Genomic DNA, 16,619 nt, shown 5'->3' with positions numbered 1-16,619 from the left:
TTTGTGAGCGTTTTTAGGAAAACATAGTGGGTCTACCTTTAGATAAACACCGAACTGAACGTATAACAGATTGTAAACACATAGCAAGGAGTCACTCAGAGAAGGCATTTGGTTAGAGGCAAGACACATTGAGCAATCAAAACATTTAACTTCTCAGCTCTGTACCACGTGCTGGTTGGTTTGCATTGCTTTTACTTTCTTTAAAGAACGAGTCTGAGATGTGTTTTAATGTCTTTATTCTTAGGTCAAACAATATCATCACTGAATTCAAGAACGAGGTTACTGATTGAGATACAAGAGTGGTGTGAGACAAACATGGAAGATAACACTTTGCAAATAAATTAATACAGAATAATTGTCTTTGCATAGTTCAGAAGTGAAAAGTAGGAGGCAGCAGTGCGCATGTGCTGTGAACTGACACACAACACCATGAAAACCCAAGTTCCTAGATGAACTCTTGCAGCTGCAAATAAAACAAACCAAACCAAAAATACCCCAAATCTTAGAGAGCGTTAACTATGAAAAACCAGGCAGAAAGAGAACTAATGAGCTTTTTTCTTTTTTTCTTTTTTTTTTTCTTTTATTTTCCTGTTAAACAGACCATGCTGCAGAAGGAGTGTTTTCTCTACAGACAGAGGTGCTTTTAGATAATCTGCCTTGGCATGCCATAGCCTGTCATACCCGACTGTGAGGCTCCTTTGTTGCTGCCCATCTGAAGGCCTATTACATTCTGTCCCTGACGAAGCTGCTCTTCTGAAAATCCTCGTCGATTCTGCTGTGCTTTCCTGTCCAGATGCACACAAAAAAGCAACACACATACACATGTGGTAATTCTGCAGATGCCCAGATGATCGTGAAAACCAATCTGAAATTGGCTTGTGTTAACAGATGTTCCCCTTGTAATGCAATACTTCATTTGCACCATCCCACAGGGCAGACAATACTGGCTACGCTAATTGCTTTCCTGCAATTAGAAGCAATACTCTAGTCAAACCCACACTACTTCAGAATTTCACTGTACCTCTTACTCAACATCCCCAGGGTTATAGCTTCCCCAGCAGCTGTGACAGGTAAAATATTTATGTAATGCTGTATAAAGCACTCATAATAGGCTTAAGTTTGTGTTACGCCCTGTTGCTCTTAAAAGCTGTGGTCTGTGTGATCTGATCACTGAGATACTTATATGTGTAGTAATACAGTTTGATACCCATCCAGAGCAACAGTATACATTGGCATAATTCACTTCAGTGCAGTAAATGCGTGCTGGATGTACCCAGAGAAGCAATGGGGCAGACAAGGGACTTGCTCATTTTCACAAGAGTGGATGATGGTTGCCTGCAGGACAGAACAACTGCCCTGTTGCCATTTCCAGATCTCTCTCCTCCAAAGACTTTGCTTTGCACCTGTATCTTAACTGCATGCCAGTCCTTTATCTTCTTTCAAAATGCACTGACCGTGTTTGTTTGGTCTTAGTGGTCTCAAAAGCATTTTAGATTAATGAACCTTTGTTGGACCTTAAATGAAACCTGAAAATAGCTCTGGGGACAGAAGTGGCTGTCAAACCCCCTTTAAGCACAAAAGTTTGTACTCAATCTTCCTTTTATGCAAGGTGGGGAAAACAAGCCACCTGGATGAGAGGAGGATCAGACTGTTGCTGTGGCAGAGGTCCAAAGGGAGGAAGGCTTTCATTCAGCTCCCACCCAGGTACAATCTGTCTGCCTGCTGTGTCTGTTTGTCCTGGGATCGCATTACCCTGCAATACGGCATGGCATTGCAATTCCCCTCCTCTCCCCACCCCACCACTAGATGGGAATGCTAGATTAGGTGCCTGCTGTGATTGCAAGCCATCAACGCCATCCTCCATGAGGGTCTGTCTGGTACTGTGCTGAGTGCCGTGGCTCGAGTCCAGCAGAGCACTTAAGCTCTCTGTTGGGCTCAGGATGTTCAGGACATTGCAGGAGAAAAACCCACGTTCATGAAAACCTATCAAAGCAGACAGTTAAGGAATATCCACAGACAACCAGCCACCTGGTTGTTCTTCATTGCATCTCTAACGTTAATGCACAGACTAATACGAGGTTTAGAGAGGCCCACCACAGGCTCTCAGGCCCAGAGCTCTTCCCAGAAAGCACGCCGCTCTGGAGGGAGGCATGCAGGACTTGGGGCGCCTTGGAAAGCCACCCTGTCTCCCTGCTGCTAAATGTCTTTTCCAGAATCCTTACACGGGCAGCGAACCGCTGCCAGAATCTCTGAGAGAGGATGTTTTTGGAACTACTCCTATGACAACTCAATCTCAGGTTTGCTGTGTCTACCTTTATTTAATTAAAATCCCAGGAACACTTTCTTTTTTTTTTTTTTTTTCCCCTCACAGACTTTTCAGCTGTGCCAATGAGTAATTCCACAGAAAGTTGATATGTAACTATCTATGATCAGGAAATGAGAATTGCAAATAAGGTATCAGAGAGAGAGAGAGAGAGACCAAAAGGAAGTCTGGATAGGCTAATAAAAGTTGATTATTTGTACAGTTTATGTCATCTAGTGTTATTGTTATGATCACAAGCACCGCCCTTAGTCTACTATGACCTTACAGATAACATGTACTTAAGATTTGGTTTTAGATTAATAGAGATGGCCTTAAATAGCACTGTAGAAAAGCAGGTGAGGGCAAGCCTACTCCCCTCAAAGCCTCACACTACTACAAGCTGTGTTTGGCCTCTCTGCCATCACCCTTACGACCATGTGAGCACACAATACCACCACACAGACTTGTTAACTTTTTATGCCAGCTTCACATCAGCACTTGAGGCTGCCAACCCACAAGATAATAAACAGCTGTGGATCCACAAAGCTCACCAGGACACACAAGGGAAGGACAACCAGGCCCGATAGAAGTGGGCGGGAGAGACACTGGCAATGGAAAGTTAAAAGCTTAGCCCAAATGTGGGGGTATCTTGATCACTGTAGATCAATGTGTGGATACTCTTATTCCACTTCATCTTGACATCTTTCAATTCAATATAAGGTGATTAAGGCTCAGCCTGACAGCCCGGACTCATGACTAACACTGGGTGGCAGTGAGGATCTTGGTCTGCTTGAAGGGGTGGTTAAGCTACTCAGAAAACAGCTCCTGACCTGCCATACGTTATTTCCTTACAGAAATAACACCAGTTTTCCTGCAGGCAGCAGCTACAAAACAGTCTTTCAGGGACTGCAGTACATATGCGTTGGTTATCCATACAGCACAGGCAGGGCAGACAGCTAGGGGAGGAGGGAGCTGATCATGTCTTCAATTACACCAATGAAAACCGTTTCCACCCACAATTAGGAGCCCAGATTAAAATTATTTTTTCCATGTAGGACTTTGTTGTAGTTACATAAAACAAATAAGCCTGTCTGGGTCATAGTGATTTCATGTCTGGTTTATATTAAAGCTTGTAACTGGATTTGAATTTTAAAACCAATTATGTTCCGTAAATACAAATCTCTTTGTGGACTGTATTACATAAATTTAAACTAATTTCATATGAAGAATGTATAGGAGTTTTCACTTGTTCACCTAAAATTCAAGTCTCCTTTAGCCTCAATTAAACCAGCTCAGGCTTTAAGACAAACAAAGCAAAGTTTGCTTTGTTTTTGCTGATCCTCACCTAGATACTAGAAAGTTCAAAGAAAACAATGACCAGGAGGCAGCACTCTTTTTGCTAACATGCTTCAGCCATTTCAGTATAAGAAATACTCTTGGATGGAGGAATCTCATTTCAATACCATGCCTGTGGGGCAAGAGGGCTAACTGTGAGAGGATTTCCTTTTCTTCCTGTCCTTCTTCTCAGCCTCCCAAGCCAAAATAAATGGAGCTTTAGAGCAAATAAACATCTTTGCCAAGACAGAGAATTCTTCCCAGATAAGTGCTACTCTACAAGAAAAAGAAAAATGACCAGGGAAGGAAATCAATTTTGGTTTGAAGAAAAAATGGAAAGAGGCTGCTTTGTCTTCTCTTTGCTAAGTAAAGGGTCATGTTTTCAGCATGTCTCTCCATGTGGGGGTTTGCTGACATATAAGACAGCCTTCTCTTCATGAGGCTTTATGTTATCTGATTTGGGGCAAAATGTCACCTTTCCTGCCAGCTACTCTTAGGACACACACATCTGCACAGCTGCTGCCACTTTAATTCCCTTTTCTTCATAAATGGATATAGAGGATTAGCTGAAGCTGCTAAACAGATGAGTGTCATTGGAACTGGTGGCTGAATTTCCTAAGTTTTATTGCTCTCCTTCCAAGGACTAAGAGGCAGGGATAATGTCAGGGGATAAGAAAATTTTGCCACTTCAGTGATCAGTGTTGGCACCTCGCACAGCAAGATGGATGTGCTGCAAATATCCCTAGGGTGGGATGCTGCACTCCTCCCTCTGTGCAGTTCCAGTAGGGTCTCCGTGTGTGCACACAGACATCCACACCAATACAGCCTCGATATAAAAGGCTGCCTCCAGGAGGAACCCAGAGCTGGGGCCGTAGGTGAGGAGCTCCATAGTCCTGGTACCAAAAGTGCTTTCCCAGCTCCAGGACCAGGAGGGACATCCCCAAGTGGGATGAAGAGGTCTACCTGAGAAATGGCAGCAGTATGGATGCACTGCAGCACTGCACTGTTCCCATGAGGCTCCTCCCCAGCAGCCCTAGCATAACTTCAGGCCAACGAGGTATGGTTAGGCATGGTCCTGACAGTGATGTTGATAAAATGGTAACCAGTAAAAGGCAGAAAATGCTGCTGCCTGGCTGGGTATTTGTTTTCCTCACCTAGAGTCCAGAGAGAAAATCTCTGCATTACAAGGAAATGTTGGAAAGATTCTTCCTTCCCTTCCCCAGTAAATTTCTTCAAAGTCTAAAGATCATAAAATCATAGAGTATCCTGAGTTGGAAGGGACCCATGAGGATCATCGAGTCCTGGCACCACACAGGTCTACCCAAAATTTTCGACCATGTGACTAAATGCACATAGACAAGTGCACATATGACAAGATCAAGAGCATTACCAGCTTCCCATGGAAGACAGCTCTGGGAAGCTGTGCTTTGGGTGTTACCTGTGAAACCAGGATGGATCCCCTTTGTAGCATCCATCATCCTTGGTGACTGCCAAACTGCCTAGGGCCATTAAGGTTCTCTGCACGGCTGCCATGTCCTTCCCTGGAAAGCCAAACAGTGAACACAGTATAAGAAATCCTTGCACAACAAATAGCTTGGCACACTGACAAACAATTTCATCCAATGTATTAACTATTTCCCTCGTCTCCCCTGAACAACTACATTAACAGCATTGTAAGTGCTATTTTAGAGTTGCTCAAATGGAGGTGCTGACTTGCAAGAGTTTATTAAAAGTCAGAGGGACAGTCCTAGAGCAAAACTTAACTATTCAGGCATTGCCAAGCTTCCAGGCTATTTTAATGCCTCCCCCCATGCTGTTTTAAGTCCTTCTAGATAATTGCATTGGCAGAAATTTTGTCTTTAGAGGAGGTCACTTTGGCGTACGGGGAATGGTAATACACTCTGTAAAACGTGGCTGAAGGAGTGCTATGTGGCAAATAACTGTGCTGTGCCTCAGCTTCTCCACCTATAAACCAATCCCACCTTATATCTACCAGCAATTCCAGACTGTCCCTGTGCTGACAGAATTCCTGGCAGTCCTGGAGAGGTCCTGTGCAGATAACTTGAATCAGCCCTTCCCAACTTACTCATCAAATCACTTCCCAAATCCTCCCTACTGGCTTCCTTTCACAGGCTGCCAAAAATCGATGCTCTGCACTTTCGTACCTTCAGGTCCTGCCATCCAGTCCTGACTTTTGCTATCGTTCCACATTCTCCCACCTTACCATATCTCACTTCATTCCTTATTTTGAAAAGTCAGGGCTCACCCCATCTTTAGCCAAGTAAAAGTTCCATATCTGGTCTTCACTAGCTGTTCGGGTTCCGCCAACAAACAGTGGAGAGAGAAAAGCTTCTCAGGGGATAATTTCCCACCTATAGTGGGAGGGGTGAACTTGCCTATCATTTGCTTAGATGCATGCTTTCCACCTACCCTAAAATTCACCAGGTTTCCAAGATGGATCCTTGAAACATATTTTCAAAAGAGGTTGCTATTCCAACTGCCAACATTTTTTTTTTCATTTTGAAAAATTGTATCCACTCCTCCTGTCCCTCCTTCCAAAATAAAGATAATAAATAAATTTTCCTTTTGCATCAATATCTTCTGTTGATTCCTCCAGTTAATTTTAAAAAGTGATTTTTTTTTTTTTAAAAAAAAAGGAAGATTTTTCCTATTTTCTTTGTTCTTCTCCTGCATTTTGCCACTTGATGTGGAAATGGCAAAGAACATAAAACAGCAAATAAAACCATATCATCTCTAACTCATTACTCAGTCCAAATGGTAACTTTTGGAAAACTTTCTAGCAAAAAAGAACAACTCAGCTTCACTAGGAGTTGACTTATGTCTATCCAATGGTGAGAGGTGGTAAGTTATCGGAACTTGTCTCATACATCTTTTGCGTCTCCTTCTGAAATTCCTCCCTAACTGTTTCCACGACCCCCCTCCCTTCCTTTCTTTTTCAGTTCTTCCTCTTTCCTGAAATCCCTTTTCTAGTTAACAGATCTGATGCTGAGTGCAAGTTCTTCACATAAGGAAATGAATTACTCACAAAAACACCCAAACCACGTGATACTCAAGACATGACTATGACAACAGACTTCAGAAATACCTCCAGTGGATGGATATTAACGAAGAGCTTCGCAGACCAGCTAGAGCGCACAGGAAAGCGACTATATGTTTATGGTATGCATCACCCCGATTGTGGGCAGATGAATCCCAGGGCTCTATTTCATACAAATCTAAATGCATAAAGCACTGGCTGAGATGACGGAGACACCCTAAAGCTGAAAACGCCTAGCAGCTTCCAACCGCGGCAGTCATACAGCCTATTAAATGTACAGGATTCCTCTCCACAGGGGACCACGTGCACAGAAAACAAATTGTCAGCCATCCAGAGTGCTTGCTTTGCTGTGTTTGTTAAGGCAGTGTTGGATGGGGTCCCTGCTTAAGGGAGGGCCACCGGAGAGCCCGACATCTCGCACGTACGCAGGCAGACGCGGAGCAGTGTGAGGCGGGGACTCAGAGGTGCCCGAAGCAGGGGATGTACCATATGCTCTAACAGATGCCACACATAACGTCCTCGGGATGCCTCCCGTGTAATGAGGAGCATGGTAACCGACGGGGATGAAAAAGGATGTAGAAAAAGGATTTGAAAGTGAATGAGCTGAATAATGACAGTGAACACACACAGACCAAAAAAAAAAAAAAAGAGAGAGAAACAAAAGACGGGTAGCAAAACATCATGATCAGCCCGGCAGAGCCATCTGGCAGCCTCCTCCATGCTCCACGCTCCACTTTATCTGTCAGCAGCGAGGGGGGGACACGGCAGGGGAAGAAGGGCCCGGGCAGGAGCCTGCTGCCACGTGATGAAACAAAGCAGCGGCCGAGGCCCCGCTTCGCAGGGCCCCCGCAATGCGTGTGGCAGATGCTGCGGGCGAGGAACGACCCCGAGTCTCTGTTGTCTTGTGACATTCACCATCCCATCCTTCATCCTTCACAGCGTGCTTTGAACAGCCTCGTAGAGGGTCTTGGTGTCTCTGGAGGAAACCTGGCCTGAAGGCCTTCCTCTCCAGGGCCACAAAGGGGAAGGCCTGGACCCACTGAGGGAGAACCGCTCTGCTCCGTATCCCTGAAACACTGCTTTGTGCCGGCTGGGCAAGCATCCAGAGATACATCTGCCTCTTACCTGTCTGGAAACATACCTGGGAGTGTCTGTAAAAAACAGCTAACATCCTTCTCTTGGGCATGGATTAGGGAAAGCTGCTCAGCCCGGTACATTTAAGAAAGGACCAAAAGAGATGATGGCTCTCTTGGACAGAGAAGTCACAGAGATGAAGAAAAATACAACAGATGGACCGAGTAAGTTTGAAACAGCCAACAGCAGACTGCATCCTAAAACATTTTCATTAATCATTACTAAGAATCTCAAAGCAAAAGCTCTCAGAAAACAATCAGTGCCAGAGAGAAACTGTTTTGTCAGAGACACGTAATTTCCTTTCCCTATAAACATACACTGATGTTCCCTCTCTTTCTAAACAGGTTATGGCCTGGTAATATTTTATTAAGCATAGGAATACTGTAATTATGAAACAGTGAAAAAGATACCATCCTCTCTGTCTAGCTAATGCAGCCAGGTTCAGCTGCTCCAGCCCCGAGGCAGCACAGATGCTGGAGGTCAGAGCTATGGTTAGGGGCGAGAAGAAAGGGCAGAGAGAATAGGGAAGTGAGGAGACGCACATTAGTTTTGGGAAGTCCTAAAACAACATTGGAGAAAAGTCCGGTATGTCTCACTCCTGGGTTTTGAGTTGTGTTTTGACTTTCTGGCATCTGGAAGTTACCAGTTTTTTCCCTTACATCTGCTGAAGAAATGTGATGAGAAAAAGCAAGAAAATGAGGAGAGGGCTACCACCTTGAGGAGTTTTTTCTCTTAAAAGCAAGTGCTTTTCATCATAAAGATCAGCATGTTGTTCTTTCAGTTTAATTGTGCAAAGCCATTACAAGATGCAGATGACAGCAAAGGAAAACACCTGAAACGAGCTATCATCCCTCATGAGATAGATGAAGCTTCCCTTTCAACAGCCTGCCAGGCTGGGGAGGAGGGTGTTACTCCAGGGAAGTAAAAATCCTTTCATTTAAAGGTGTATTGGATGAAACACAAAGGACTGACCTGGAAGAAACAATCCAGCCCTTGTGCCCAAGGTGGGATCTGTCAAGGAAATCCGGTACCCTGAGAACATCACAGATCCCAGCAATGCCAGCTGTCAGCACATCCTTCCCCTCTAACTCATCTGCAAAGTGCTCCCTCGTCCTTTGTGCCTCGAGCTGTCCTTCAGAGGAGTGATCCTTTCCACATCAGCCTGTGGAAACAGAACCCACTCTTTTTGCTCCACGTGCATTCCTGTACTAACTACACTGACCAGCCTTTTCCACCTTTCTCCATGGATTGTTCTCCTCCTTTTACCATTTCAGTCTCTTGGCAGATTTCTCCCTGTTTCACTTTCTGCACACCTGCTTTTCTCTGCCCTGGTGCTGTCTTTGCTCTGAGCCCTTACACAAAGCATTTTGCATCGCCTCATCTGGAGACGCAGGATACAGCGTGTATTTTGCTAGAGCACCAGGAAGGGGTGCATCACCACAGAAGTGACTCAGCTCTCCTGCAACTGGAACACAGGGTGTCCACTTTGTGCATGGGATGGAGAGAGCCTTCACCTGGCTTTCTGCAAAGCTACAAGGGCACTCTGGATTTTTTGCTGTTGCCATAGTGACCTTTCTAGAAAGATTGTACTGTTGCAGAGAGATGCTCAGCTAACATGATTTTAGCAGTGGTTTATACTTCTTGCTAGTCATAGATGAGCCCTCATTAGCTCTATAGAGACATATCTGCTCCTGGCAATGCATTTTATAGCTCTAATTTGAGCTTTGCTTATAATTTGAAAACTGCAATAAAAGCTTGTCGTCACAAAATAAGGGTTTTCCATACATGCTATTAGAAGTTATTTACTTGGAAATAATTAGCATAGAGAGCATTTGTTTTATTAGGTCTGCAGACTTCTGTCAGAATGATGGGCTTTTGGATAACACATGCGCTTGGAAAAGCTCCATTATGCCCTCAGGGTAATATAAATCTCTCAGAGGAGATAATGCACCACCGGAAGAACACAGTAATGAGATAAGGCAAACAGAAACAAAAGATAATTACATTAGAGAATATGCCTTAGACAAAATGCACCATTACAACACATCAAAGCAAAGTAAAATGAAGATTGCAAACTGGCTTCCAGTTTATTATTTTTACCTTCCCACAAATCCACCGTCTGGAAAATATCTGTTGTTCTTACTCCGTAGATTTCAGCAGCTTTTAAGAACTGGGAAATTTGTTCCATCTGCTTGAAAGCCATTTTTGATTCAGAGATCTTTGCAATGGGCTCATTTCCCTTTGGATGTAAACTGTTTATTAACTTGCATAACAGCTGAGAGAGAAACACAGAAACAGAAGTATAAAGAAGTCACCAAAGTAGAAGGCAATTTCTGCACATGAAACGATGCTGCAAAATGCTTTTGACCTGGCCAGTTTCTGTCAGGGACATAACTTCTTTGATTAAAAACAAATAAGAGAATTTATAATAATCAAAGTATATTAGAAATGCATTAGAGTTTCATTAACTGATGGCAATAGCCTGACCAAGTAAATCCTAATCTGCTAGAGACAACAAAGCAATCAGTGGTAAAGGTTATATAATGACTGAGAAGAAACCACATGCCTGAGCCAAAAAAATAAGCAATGTCAATTGAAATACTGTTACAGTCACTTTGGCAGAGATTCAATGATTAGCGTATTCCTACAGCCCACTGCAAACAGCAGCATCTGCCTGTTGTTCAGTAAACCAACACAACATGATGTTTTAGCTACAGAATGATTCCCAAACAAGAAAACAGTTATGACATAGTCCAGTCCACCAGTTTTTCTGTATCTATTCGCTTTTTTTTTTTTAATGTCGACTATGATGATTTCTCGAAGACGAAATTGTACATCTAATTTTAAAAACAGATCTCATTTAACTGCATGAGAAAAGGCGCTGAAGGAATGAGTCATACTCATATGTAATGTGCATGACTCACAGGAATCATAAGCACTGTACTAATCCCAGTACACTGGTAGAATAATTATTTTCTCAGATTAAGATTCCCAGTCAAAAGGGCATCACTCAGATGCTAAGATACACATTTCTGCACTGGCCATGAGCACAGACCAGTTTAGCCAAGATGAACACAGAAACTAAGGACACATGATAATAAATACAAACTCATGGTGAACATAAAGTCATGTAGATGCAGAATTAGACAGAACGCTTACCGTCCCGTCCATCAACCAGGTCTGAAAATGCTGCCTTCCAGGAGGAGGGTGCTCTATCTGTTCTCCACACTGTACAATAATCCAGTTCACCAGCCTGGACTCTAATTCCGGGTCATATTTCTGTTCAATCTTTTCCTGAACTTCTCGGCTTAAGCCATAGCTTGGTCCTCTGTTAGCCATCTCTGGAACCAAAGCAGAATTTAGTTTGTGGGCAAGATCCTGGTCTGCAGCTTTGAGGAAGGCACCAGAAAATTAAAGCATAAAAGAGTGAACAGCCTGCCCTATAGGCTAGGCAGTGAAACAGTTGTTTATCCACACTGAGGGTAATTGTACGGCACTGCTTATAGCTGTTCTGCAGAACAGGGGAGGGATCAGTGGGGGAATATCCTTCTCCAAAAGCACACATCAGCCACAACATTAAAAAAAAAAAAAAAATACACTCCCCTAGCCCAACCACAAACACAGAAGATGCAAAGGAAGATTTAAGGCAGGGAAGGTTTTAGAGAGAGGCTTGCACTCTGGTTACAGGGAATACAATAGGGTTCTCAGATCAACGTTAAAAGCTGCCTGCAAATCCAGAAGCACTTGAAAATCACCTACCTAATGCTTGCCAATAAGGAGGAGGTTATACATGGGAGCCCGAGGAATCCTTTCAGAGATGCAATCAGGTTCGTCTTCAGCAGTGATGCAGGGATGGATATCCAGAGATCGGTGAGCTGAAAGGCGACGACAAATTTAAGAGACGAAGGCTGCCACAATGCCCTGCTGCTGCTGCAGCATCGTGGTTTGAAGACGGGTGTATTGATTTGATTTCCCTCACATATGAGGAGGGTCAGAGCAGGGGCGTTGCTAAGAGCCATTAAAGAGGCCTGCCTACTCAGTCACAGCCAGGGGAGCCTGTTTATCTCGCCCATCTGCAGCCTGCTCTCAGGCGTGTTTTCTCAGCTTTGTGCTGTTCAGACTCAGTTTTACTCCACCTAGTCTGTATCAACCCAAACTACATCGAGCATCCCAGTGCCTGACAGTTAGCAGTACAAACAGAGGGACTTCACCAGATGCGCTGTTAAACAAAGGCAACAGAAATTTGTACGCATCTCATGGATTTTTAATCACAAAGCAGAAGCAAAACCATTTTCTCCCTGTTTTGCATCATGATGCTACCAAGCTTACAGTATGAAAAATAATTTCTCTTCTTCCCTGCTCAAGTGCTCATAAAAAGTTTCAACAAGGGGGTAACAGGATGTAAAGTCAAGGGTGAGAAAGCTGGCAATAGAATATTACCATCATCCTATCGCTTTTATATATTAGGCTATCAAACAGCATCCCAAGAAAACAAGTTAAACCGCAAAAAACAAGGGAGCATCACTGAAAAGTAGCAAACATCCTGCAAAGCACAAGGTTCATATTTTCTGCTGATATGAGTCAGCATACCTACAGTGATAGCAAGGGAGCTCTGCCCATGTAGGGATGTTTAAATTTTGGTTATACCACTGCAGTGCCGGAAGGGGAGGGAAGGAAATGGTTAAGAAATGACACTTCTTTTCAGGTCCCATTTATGCAGATTTATTCTTTATTAAACAAAATCATTTTGCTCCTCTCTGAATTGCACCAGGCTGTCAAATGTCTTTCATCCACATCAGCCCAGCTACGAAATAGCTCCCATTTGGCAAATGAATCATGTTCAGCTGGCTATGAAAGGAGATCGATAAACCCAAGGTGGATTCACAGTCAGCTTTGCCAACAAAACGCCTGCTGCTGCCTTTAAAAAATATATATATAAAAAAAAAAAAAAAAAAAAAAAGGAGGAAAGAGGTACAGTTCCTTGTATAGCTACCTCATAATGTTCTCCTCATCCATTACTTCTTCATTTTAAGACCATGAATTCTCAGATTATACTGCTTGGGATGCTCCTGGGCTTGAGAACACTCAAGAGATGAAATATTTAATAGATGTCCTAATTCATTGTTGTCTTCCACAGGCATTTCATTTAGTGCTTTCTCCTCTGTGCACTGGTAGTTTTAAGCCCCTATGAAGCACTTGATTACATAACTCGAAGCATGTTACGTGACGAGGCCATTACTTGAGCGCTTTCTGTCCCAGAGCACGCGCTGCTGGAAGCTCAGCAAATGCACAGGGACCAGGCCTGAAGATGGGAGAAGGAATAAACTGCAGCTGCAACAGTGAACAAAAACTCGTGAATTTGCTGGCCTTTCCCTTCAAGCAATGGTTAAGGGCCTTGTGCTCTTTGTCCATCCCACAAAGAACAAGAAACTACATTTTGTACTTTCAAATCTTTTTGCATTCTTCTGTTTAAAAGGGAGCTACCAAGACGGCTTATCTGTTTCTGGTCATATCAGGGTGCTCGGTGCTCACCAGCAATGAGATTTCATGAAAGCCATGCCCCTTTGCATGAGCCTCTGCCCCCCTTTCTGCTTTGGGGGCAGGGGTGGGTAATTTAACTCTACTAAGCTGCAGAGCAAAGGTCTCCCCCTTCACAGATGTTGGCTACACAACCTGTTCTCGAGGGATTGTTCCGTACCGTGGCAGCTGAAAAGCCATCTTGGCCATCAATATCAATTTTTAATAAGTCTTTGAAAACCAGGAAAGCTGCAGAGGGTTGGAGAAATGCCAGTCCCGTACCAATATTTTCAAAGTATAAGTAATCAAATCATAAGCCCGTTATTGTGTCATCAACCCTGGGAAAAACAATGGAACAAGTTTGGTTTTAAAAGAGACAGCGTTGACACAATTTACTAAAAGCTCTGCAGTGCATCGCACTTGGTTACTGCCTGACACGTCAATTAGGAAACGAAACTGATTCTGAAGCAACGTGACACATTAAAGAGATTAAAAGCTGGCTAACTAGTAGGCCCTATAATAGGACTGCAAATTAGAAATCAATGATCTTGTATATTTGCATTCGGTTTGTAAAAGGATGTGCTCCCATGCCTGAACTATTTAATGTTAATTAGCAGTCACAAAAAAGCCCCAATTCTAAGTAATGTCCCAGCTCACGCAGCCTTTGATGAGTAAACAACGAAAATAACAAAAACTCCTCCACAAGTGACGATAAGGATTGATATGAACTCGGTGCAAAAGCAGGGCCTTTTCAGAGAGCTGCAAGGACAGCGAAGTGCTCTGGAGACTCCTGGTTTCATTCATGGCCTTGCTCTGGCATAAGATACCTGGAGATGTTATACAGAAGAATGAGACTGGAGGAAAAAATAAGCTATTAGAATATCACCATCTTTTTAACTGTGCAAACTGGGTGGCAGAGATACCAGAGTCGGGGGACACCATGAATTTAAAAAATAAAAAAAATTGAACTTTCCCATTCATTTGAAATCCAAAATTGAGACAGTCTCAACGGTGAAACATGCTGGCTAACCTCAGCAAGTATCTTTGCTTTCATCTGCAAAAGGACTTCTTTGACAGCTCTGAAGGCAAGTCCAAAGCACAGTTTGAACAGCTCAAATTTGGGATTAAAAGCAAAATAATCCAGGAAGGAAGGACCTGCCTATTTGTGAGACAGAACAGAATGCATCGACGCCTCGATCTGCAGAATAAGGCAGTTCCTCAGGCTGCCATGACCAGAAGTGGTTACCACTCACCACTAGCAACCAGCTCCTGTGGATGTAATTGCCAACATTTTCAATGCTTTAGGTGACCTTGGAGGCAAATTATTGACTTTAATTCTCAGACTCTTTTAAGTCTTTCGGTGGATCAACATACTCCTTGAAAGAAAATCAACACAGTTCATTGTATCATCTTTTTATCTGTCCCCAGCAAAACCAGTACCTTCTGACAACTACCTGAGTTTGAAAACTACACATTGCCATACACACACAGAAGAAATCCCCTGAAAATACGCTCTGTTCTTATTATTAGAGATTTCAGGGACTTCTAGGATTGCTACCCAAAGACTAGCACGTTCTGGCACGCCTTCTTCCAGGCAAGCCCTACTCCGAACAGAAGCAAAGGAGAGGACTCTCCTGAGGCCCAGCTGATCCTGGGCAGGCTGTGTCCTTCAGGGACTGCCCTCCCAGGACCCCAGTCCGGGCAGGCCGTTCACATCGCTCCAACCTCCAGGCGTGCTGCTGCTCAGCATACCTTTGCCACCGACACCTGCTTCCACCCGGCCAGGCAGCAGTGACCTTCTCACATTGCCCCGTGGGAGGCAAGTGGACAACTTTGGGCAGGTCAGAAGGCCCAAAAAGAGCACAACGTTTTAGGTGCCAGCCCCACAACATTTTAAATCTGTATTTTAGTTTCAGAACCAAATGACTGGAAGTTTCAGCAGCTGTCATTTGCTTTTCATTCCAAATATAAATGCTGAGCTGGCCAGATCTCCTTGCCAAACACAAGACACTGCAGCAGGCTGCGAATGCGCCTATTCCTCCCAACCCTGTGAGCAGATCACAAGCTACGATTGCTGCATTTCTCCCGTTTCTCTTCAACGAGGTAGAAGCACCGGACCATAAAACATACATATGCAGGGCTTTGAAGAGAAATACAAGGTCGAGTTCTGCAACTACACTGCAATAGGTCCTGTAATTTAGATTTATGCCTAACACGTCCAAGGCTATAACATTCTTGTTCTAGGCAAACATATTGCAGAGCGATGAGGTCCTACAGCAGCAAAGTAAATCTGTGCTATAGGAACTGACCTAGGAGCAGTAAATCTGAGAGCAGTATATTTTTGTCCTTCATCTCTGTCTCTTCCCAGCCATCAATCTCTTCCCCCAGCTAACACGGTGGCATTAAAACCATGTAGGTGGCAACCTGCCTGCTGTCAGACAGAATAGCGAGTTCCCTCCACCTTAGCTGTCAGAGCTGGGCTTGAGAACAAAGGCAGAAAGAGGAGATTGCGCTTTGATTTTTAGCATTTGTGTATGTGTCCATTACAGCTGTTGAATTTTCACCAAGCTTTAGTGAAATTCTACATTCTTACACATCTGACCACATTTCTACATCAGCCCAAACCAGAGACTGCTTATCTTAGAGACAATTCAAACACACAATCCTCTTTTCTTTCCCTGTAAACATTCATCTTTAAACACATAGCTTTAACATACATACATACATATATATATATATGTATATATATATTTGATAATTCTGAAGGGTGTCTCTTTCTAACAGCACAACTAACACTTAAAAATCAAGTTCAAATCCTACTATTTCTTATGGTTTTTCTTTCTTCCGCTCTTGCACTGGTTCAGAAAACCTTTTAACAGCGTATTGCAGTCTGACTAAAGCACTGAAAACATCTGAGCAGCTGCAGACATCGTTAGTACAAAGTTTCTCTCTAGCACATTTTTATTTGTTAGGAAAAGCAGAGTATCATAAATCTCTTTGCTCCGTTGAGTAATTGTGTCCAGGAGAAAGCATGTAATCAAAATTAACATAAAAATGAAACAGCAGGAGGCAGTTCCTCTGAGGCCTACCCAGCCAGGGTTTTTTGTGAGCATCGCTTTGTTGATATTCAGGGTTGATGCAAGAGAAGATAAACTGCCTAAACTGAAACTACATGGAACACGTTACCATTTAATTCAAACACACAATTTGGGGTGGGACACAAGTATTGGAAATGATTAAATGTCGTAAGTCGTTAAATGAAAAAATTAATAT

The 16,619-nt window shown here is 43.3% G+C and overlaps 1 protein-coding gene and 1 long non-coding RNA gene across 2 annotated transcripts in view; both read right to left on the bottom strand.

Annotated features, from left to right (window-relative positions):
* Window positions 1-219: 219 nt before the first annotated feature.
* Window positions 220-11,892, bottom strand: TAGLN3 (transgelin 3). The gene is made up of 5 exons (XM_035315170.1): window positions 11,589-11,892; window positions 10,989-11,170; window positions 9,930-10,104; window positions 5,076-5,178; window positions 220-785 (listed from the first exon to the last, which is right to left on the bottom strand). Exons 2-5 carry the CDS (start codon window positions 11,166-11,168, stop codon window positions 644-646), a joined length of 600 nt encoding a protein of 199 aa, XP_035171061.1. The 5' UTR covers window positions 11,169-11,170; window positions 11,589-11,892; the 3' UTR covers window positions 220-643.
* A 1,276-nt stretch (window positions 11,893-13,168) lies between these two features.
* Window positions 13,169-16,619, bottom strand: part of LOC118160443 — a 7,050-nt gene continuing 3,599 nt past the window's right edge. The window contains exons 2-3 of the long non-coding RNA XR_004747499.1: window positions 13,261-13,271; window positions 13,169-13,179 (exon numbers count right to left, since the gene is read on the bottom strand). This is a non-coding gene — a long non-coding RNA (uncharacterized LOC118160443). The remainder of the gene's footprint in view (window positions 13,180-13,260; window positions 13,272-16,619) is intronic.

This window comes from Oxyura jamaicensis, chromosome 1 (genome assembly GCF_011077185.1).
Source record: "Oxyura jamaicensis isolate SHBP4307 breed ruddy duck chromosome 1, BPBGC_Ojam_1.0, whole genome shotgun sequence".
NCBI classification, from domain to species: domain Eukaryota; kingdom Metazoa; phylum Chordata; class Aves; order Anseriformes; family Anatidae; genus Oxyura; species Oxyura jamaicensis.
Note: the sequence above shows the minus strand (reverse complement) of the source record. Positions and strands in the feature narration are given on the sequence as shown.

Coding starts and splice junctions, on each gene's coding strand:
- TAGLN3 (XM_035315170.1), bottom strand. CDS start 11,168: ATGGCTAACAGAGGACCAAGCTATGGCTTAAGCCGAGAAGTTCAGGAA. Junction 10,105..10,988: donor CCTGGTTGATGGACGGGACG/GTAAGCGTTCTG, acceptor TTTCTCTCTCAG/CTGTTATGCAAGTTAATAAA. Junction 786..5,075: donor GATCCATCCTGGTTTCACAG/GTAACACCCAAA, acceptor GCATCTGGACAG/GAAAGCACAGCAGAATCGAC.